The sequence below is a fragment of the Dromiciops gliroides genome, chromosome 2 (assembly GCF_019393635.1).
Source record: "Dromiciops gliroides isolate mDroGli1 chromosome 2, mDroGli1.pri, whole genome shotgun sequence".
Classification (NCBI taxonomy): domain Eukaryota; kingdom Metazoa; phylum Chordata; class Mammalia; order Microbiotheria; family Microbiotheriidae; genus Dromiciops; species Dromiciops gliroides.
Genome location: NC_057862.1, coordinates 355,966,436 through 355,973,376, shown reverse-complemented (window position 1 = coordinate 355,973,376; position 6,941 = coordinate 355,966,436). Strand labels below are relative to the sequence as shown.

The 6,941-nt window shown below is 50.2% G+C and overlaps 1 protein-coding gene across 1 annotated transcript; it reads right to left on the bottom strand.

Moving 5' to 3' along the window:
• Window positions 1-1,729: 1,729 nt before the first annotated feature.
• Window positions 1,730-5,798, bottom strand: LOC122744377 (homeobox protein EMX1-like). Its single transcript, XM_043989847.1, has 3 exons — window positions 5,468-5,798; window positions 3,416-3,600; window positions 1,730-2,896 (listed from the first exon to the last, which is right to left on the bottom strand). The coding sequence occupies exons 1-3, from the start codon at window positions 5,796-5,798 to the stop codon at window positions 2,729-2,731; spliced, it is 684 nt and encodes a 227-aa protein (XP_043845782.1). The 3' UTR covers window positions 1,730-2,728.
• Window positions 5,799-6,941: the final 1,143 nt, after the last annotated feature.

The following is a 6,941-nucleotide window of genomic DNA, read 5'->3' as shown; positions in this document are numbered from 1 at the left end:
AGGGCCAGTGATTTATCCACTGCGCCACCTAGCTGCCCCAGGAGGGGTTATTTTTAAGGAAAAAAAAAAAAGAGATTCTGCAAAGAGCCAGAGCTCTAATTAATAGGGTATTAAGGAGGAGAGGCTGGTGTAGAGAGCACTCCAGCTGTTGGCAGACAAGCAAACATGATTGGAATAGCATCCGATTAAAGGAAAGAAAAACTCAGGTGTGTGAATAACTGTTCCTGACACGTGTCAGTCATTGCAAATTGGGGGAAATGGTTCTAAATCTGGAAGTGTTATTTCATACAGGTATCACTCACAGGTTGGGAGTAAGGCAAGAGCAGAATAGAAAATATACATCAGAAACCTCTTGGAAAGTAGTGTCCACCAGTAAGGGGGTTCTTGGCAATACCAAAGCATCTTTGTGTGTGTGGGGGGCAATGAGGGTTAAGTGACTTGCCCAGGGTCACACAGCTAGTAAATGTCAAGTGTCTGAGGCTGGATTTGAACTCTGGTCCTCTTGAATCCAGGGCCAGTGTTTTATCCACTGCACCACCTAGCTGCCCCCAAGGCATCTTTGAAAATGGACACTGTCCCTCCAGTGCCAAATTAAATCAATAAAATCACCATTTCCCCCCAAATACTTTCCTCATTATCCCAGCATAGAAGAGACATGACAATCAATTTATGCACCAAAATATTTAATTTTTCCATTAAATGGAATAAAATACTCCTTTCTGATTCAAGCATTATGGTTTTGAGAGGAATTCACAGGCCAAACATTGTTTACAGGTGAGGTATAATTCATATAGGCAACCAGGCAGATTTGTTCCATCTTCCTTGTCAGCCTGAAGGAGGTAAAGTCAGTAATACAGCAGAGGGATTATTGGCAACCACTCCTTCTACTCATCCCCAAGTGGGAGAGGGATTTATTGTCAGAAACTTCCTGAGAGAATATTACGAACGTCATGAAATCCAAGCTTGCTTCCCTAGCCGTGGCCCACACAGCAACAGAAGGCTACGAAAGAGTGAAAAAGCACTTATTAAGTGCTAACTGTGAGTCAAGAAAATGGATAAGCAGAGAATGGTATCCATCTCATCTAGGTAGTGAAATAGTAGGGAAGCTACTGGTACTGCATATAGATGTGTTGGGCCTAGAATTCAACAGGAGGAAGAGAGAAGGTTGGATAGATGCACAGTGCTTTTAATGCAGCTCCCTGCCACAAAAGCCCATCTTTTTTTTAACACATTCCTCTGGCTATGCTGTAAAGTTGAAAAGCTGGGAACAAAAGAATCAGAGTTACAGTTCAGTGTATAGACACGTGGTGGGTGTACGTAGGCCATGCTGTATTTCCACACATTTCCAAGTGGCATGTAGGATGATATGATGTTTGGAAAAGAAGCAGAGTCTGGTTGTACAGCAAGACAGAATAGCCAACCCAAGTGGTGCACTGGTATCCCTGAAAGGAGACCTAGCAAAAGCACACTGAAAAATAACTCTGAGGAGGATCTATGGAGGAATACGGAGAAGTGTCACACAAGATGAAAAGACATGTAGAATAGTAGAAGGATCTGCCGCAATGGACAGGCAGCCCACTGGGCATAGGATCCATACGCGAACATGCACGTGCACACACATACACACGGTCACAGAGTCAATGGATATACATATATAAATATATACATATGTATGTATGTATGTATGTATGTAATAAAACACCAGGATGCTCCTGTGTCTATATGCCAGTTAAAAAAAAATGATGGGGTTCTCTGAGGAGATTCAGGGTGTCCTCTTCCCATTCTGACTCCTTAACCACAAACCTGAAGTAATGGATAGAATGAAGGGAAGTGAGTGAGCATGGCTGAGAGAACCCAGCTCAAACAGGTAAGGATGGATCAGAGAGGCCAAGCCTAGAAATGAATCAGCTTCCTCTAACAGTCTCTTCTAGGCCTTTTCTCCAACCTTTGTACACTACAGGAGTATCTGCTAAATGAAGTAGCTCTATCTCCTATGTCAGTGTACTCATTTGGAGCTCCAGCTCACTTGCAATGTAAATTCCCTGTGAAAACAATTTTTTTTTTGAGGCAGGGTCTCCTTATCTCATCCAGGATGAAAAGTGCAGTGGTCATTCATAGGCCCAATCCCACTACTGATCAGCATGGGAGCTGTGACCTACTGTTTCTGGCCTGGTGGTCTCTAAGTACTGGAGACTCACCATATTGGTGCCAGATTTAGTGTGGACACTTGATTGGTGGCACACTGCCTCTCAAAGGTGTCAGTTGTGCCACCATGTACCACCACGCTCATGCCCATCTCTGAAGAAAATTTTCATCAATTTTTCCACTTTGTTACCTAGAAGTCTTGAATGGGTGGTGTCTGTTAGTCTCAAATCCAGATTCCTGGCTCTGTATGTGTGTGTGGTTTTTTTGTTTTTTGTTTTTTTTTTGTTTGGATTTTGTCGGGGCAATGGGGGTTAAGTGACTTGCCCAGGGTCACACAGCTAGTAAGTGTCAAGTGTCTGAGTCCAGATTTGAACTCAGGGACCCCTGAATCCAGGGCTGGTGCTTTATCCACTGAACCACCTAGCTGCCCCCCTGGCTGTTGCTTTTTAAGACACCATTGGAAAATTCCTAAACTCCATCAGCCTCATGAAAGAGGGCCCTGCCTCAGCCATCAAACCTGTCCCAGGGCAAGGCTTCAAGCATTCTTTCATGAGAAGGCACTTTCCAGTCCCCAAGAGCATGTCTAATCCTCAGATGTCACATCAATGTCCTCATCGATGCCCTGCCTAGCAGCCACCTGCCACTGACTCCTGAGCATTCCACTCTTCCTCTTCTCCTCTGCTGTTGGGCATTCCTCCTCCATCTTCTGCCGTTTGTGTTTTGTCCGACGATTTTGGAACCATACTTTCACCTGCAGGAGGAGTCCAGTGAGATCACACCTTCCTGGCCTGATAGTCTAACCTGCCTCTAACAGACAAGATGTCCTCCATCCCCTTTCTTGCATTCAATGAGAAGCCTGTAGCTTCTGTGTCAGAAGTTAGTCTCTGCCTAAAAAGGGTAATCCGGGGCACTTCAGCTCTACTTCCCAGGGAATTCTGCCCTCAGTTCTTGGACTGTACTTCCCTGCTCTCACCACATTGTCTTTTTGGTGCCTGGTGCCTGGAACAGCCTTTCTGAATTCTTCCACCATTCTCATCCCTTCCTTTTCCCTAATCAAATACTGTTTCTGACCTCTGGGAAACCAGAAGCTTACGTGCCTGTGCCCAGACAGGCTGGAGTTTGTGCTCATTACTCATGTGTCAGACACGAGTTTGCTCCTTTTCATTCAAGTCCTTGTTCCTGGACATAGCAGAGGAACCAGAGGAAGATGTGTGTGGTGGAGAAATTACTTCCCTCTTCTCCCCCTCCTCACCCTCCCAAAAAACAATACCTGAGTTTCCGTTAGACACAAGCTGTTTGCAAGCTGTTTCCTCTCTGCTCCCACCACATAGTGGTTTTTCTCAAAGGCTCTTTCCAGCCGCAGGAGCTGGGATGGGGAGAAGGCTGTCCGGATCCTTTTAGGCTTTCGAGTAAAGGGCCCACAGATCAGCAGATTCTCAGCAGAATGAACTTCTCCTGTTTAAAATGAAAAGCCTCCAGTATTCGCTGGTTAACCTTTCCCAGCCAGGGTCCAAGAGACCAGGGTAGTGTAGAGTAGCAGCCCCATCCTTTCTCCCCAGTTCCCCAGTACGTTGATGCCCATCCTGGCCCTGAAGTTTAGGTGGAACAATAATAGTTATTAATAGCTCCCATTTCTATAGAACTTCAGAGCACTAGATCTGGAGTCCTGAGGCCCTGACGAGGAGCAGTCTCATTCCTGAGCTGCGTGACCTTGAAGGCCCTTTGAGCTCCCTAAACCTTGGTTTCCTCGTCTGTGAAATAAGGGTGTTAGACCAGAGGGTCTCTAAGAACCCTTTCAGTTCCAAGTCCCATGAGCACTCCTGTCAGCTAGTTCTTGGCCCCCATTTTTACTGCTTCCACAAAGGAAAACGTAGGACACAGGAGGAGAGGTACAGAATGAGAATGGAAGTTCCCAGCTTCTGCCGATGCTGGTGGGAGTTCAGGCTGCTCCAGGACCCTGGTCTACCGGTCTGTGTATGCATATACCTGGACAGTTGCTTCTTCCCTCCTTAGTGCCTCCTTAATCTCAGGGAAAGAATCCTGGTTCTGATACAAGCTTTGTATTCCTGAACGAGTCACTTAACATCGCTGAAACTTTCCTCATCTGTGAAATGGGTATCTTATTTGCTCTCCTTAAATGTTTAACGATAGAACTAGGAATTAGTACAGAGCCATGGTAGCAGGCGACGCTTAAGCATTGCCTTCAGTTCCTAGAAAGGTGTATTCTTCCCTCCGGAGTTAGCAGGTCACAGAAGGATCAGTGTGGTGGGTGACCAGTGCTCTTGTCGGAGCCCAGACTGTGGCTCAGACCGAAGGCTATTTCGGTGTCCTGAAAGAGGGAGCCTTGGAAACAGGCTCTTCCAAAACTAGTACTCCCCTCCCCCCAGATTCCATAACCAGTTGTCACACCAGCCTTTCTATAACTGAAAAAGAAAGGCAACTGCCTCCTTTCTGGAACCGCCCCCGTCCAGGACCCGGATCTCCAGCTCCCTTCCTGGATCACATTTATTTCTTGCCTTTCTTCCTCCCCAACTCCCCCCACTCCCACCCGGGAGCTATGTAGATACAAATAAACTTCCCGCTACCCAAGGGTAAAGCCAGCTCCTAGGTGAAACTTGGCATCCCCAAAGTGGACCGCAGAACCACTACCGGTTCTTCTGTTCTGTGGGACAGGGTCGAGGGAGCTGGAATGACGACCTGATTTTGAATGAGGAGACTGAGTCGCGACCGGTTCCTTGGTTCATTTTGTGACCTTGAGCAAGTATAGTCCCTTCTCTGAAACTCAGTTACCTCGTCTGTAAAATGGGAATGGTAACCGTGGAACTGCCTCCCCGGCAGGATCGGAGCTAGAAAAGGAAATTAAGTTGCTCTCGGGCAGCTGGAGCTAAAATTCTACGCGCTATTCGTACGGCCCCGCCCCGTCCAAAGCGCCTAGCTCCAGATCCGAGGGGCAACAGGATAGGTCCGACTCAACTCTCCCCGTCCCCACCTAAGCCAGGCTCCCTTCCCTTCTCTCCCTATCGCGTCAGCACTGCGCCCATAACCAGAAGCAGACTGTTTTAGATGGAAGAGCTCGCCTTTAGGTCATCTAGCCCAAACCCCTTCTCCTCCTCCCCCTTCCCCCCCCCCCACCCGCCTTCCATACGCAATCCCCATCCCACTGTTCGCATTTTACGGCTGGGGAAGCTAAGGCGCAAAGAGGAGCTGTGACTTGCCCACGGTCCCATGATGAGGGGGCGAGGCGGGACGATGCTAGTCCAGCGCTTCCCCCTAGAGCTGCCTCCCCGACGGCGCGCACTCCCCGAGGCTCGGCCGCACTCACCCGGGAAGCTCGGCGTCCACAAGCGGCTTCGGAGAAGCCAGGGGCAGCAGCGGCACAAGTCCCGGGGGCAGGGCGGGGGCGGGCCCAGGCGACCCCCGGCTCCGCGGTCCGGAGCAGCAGGAGGCTCCGGGACCAGCAAGCGGGCAGCCCCCCAGGCGGGTGAGGCACAGGGTCTGGCGGGCGCCGGGCGCAGCAGGGGCTCTGTGGAGGTGCCCACGAGCGCTTCGATGGAGAAGCCTCTTCGGGCGGAGGTGAACATGCCGGAGCCCGGGAAGGGCCGACTGACACGCGCCACCTCCCTCGGGACTCCGGAGCCGCCACTGCGCTGCATCCGCACTCAGCACCTCGGGTTTGGGGGCATGCGCAGCCCGCCCCGAGGGAGGGGAAGGGAATGGTTACTGCCCGCCCATCCACCCCAGGGTCCCCCCCCCCCATACACACAACCAGGCTCTCCAGTCTTTTCCCAGCCCCATCCTTGACAGCTACTCCCTCTCCCTTGGGGCCCCTCCCCTCAGATCCCAGCGGCCACCACCACCTCCATCCTACAAGCACCACGTTGTCCTGCCACAGTTCATCCTGACAAGGACCTTCCTTCCTTCCTTCCCTTCCTCTGAGACCGTCCCAGAGTGCAGAACCTCAGCCTCTCCCGGCTGGAAGCAACAGCAGAGGTAAACTTAGTCCAACCTGCACAACTTTCTACAACGTCCTGGTTCGAGGCGACCGCCCCGCAAAGCGCTCCATTCCGCCCTAGGGCACCTCTGATTGTGAGGGAACCTTTTCTCGCCCAGCTCCGCTAGGCCTGTCTTTCTGAAACTTTCAGCCCATGGGAGGCTCTGCCCTGTGGAGCCAAGGAAAACACTTCTACTAGGTCTTTCACATAATGGCCTCCAAGCACTTGAAGGCAATGACCGCGCCTGTCTCCCCCATCTCAGCTTTTCATCCCCAGTTTCATCAACGATCCTCATACTGTGTTTTCCGGGCCTCTTCTCCAGATGATGGTCAACACCTCCCTTCCACCTCCAGTTTGTCAATGACCTTCCTTTTTTGTTTTTGTTTTTGCAGGGCAATGAGGGTTAAGTGACTTGCCCAGGATCACACAGCTAGTGTCAAGTGTCTGAGGCCGGATTTGAACTCAGGTCCTCCTGACTCCAGGGCGGGTGTTTTATCCAGTGTGCCACCTAGCTGCCCCCAAAGACCTTCCTAATACGGGTCCCCACGGCATTCCAGGTGTGGCCTGATCAGGACCCACGACAGGAAGACCCTCATTTCTGTCATTCTGGAAGAGCAAAGTTGTTTTGTTCGATTGTTTGTCTTGTTGCTATGTTACACAATTGACATATTGAATTTGCAGTTATGATCCATACCCCATCACCTACCCCTACCTGAACAGTTGTTATGGGCCCATAGCACCCCAAAAGTTCTCTGGGGCACATCAAAGAACCTTCTCCTTGAGAAACTAAACCAAAGGACAGAC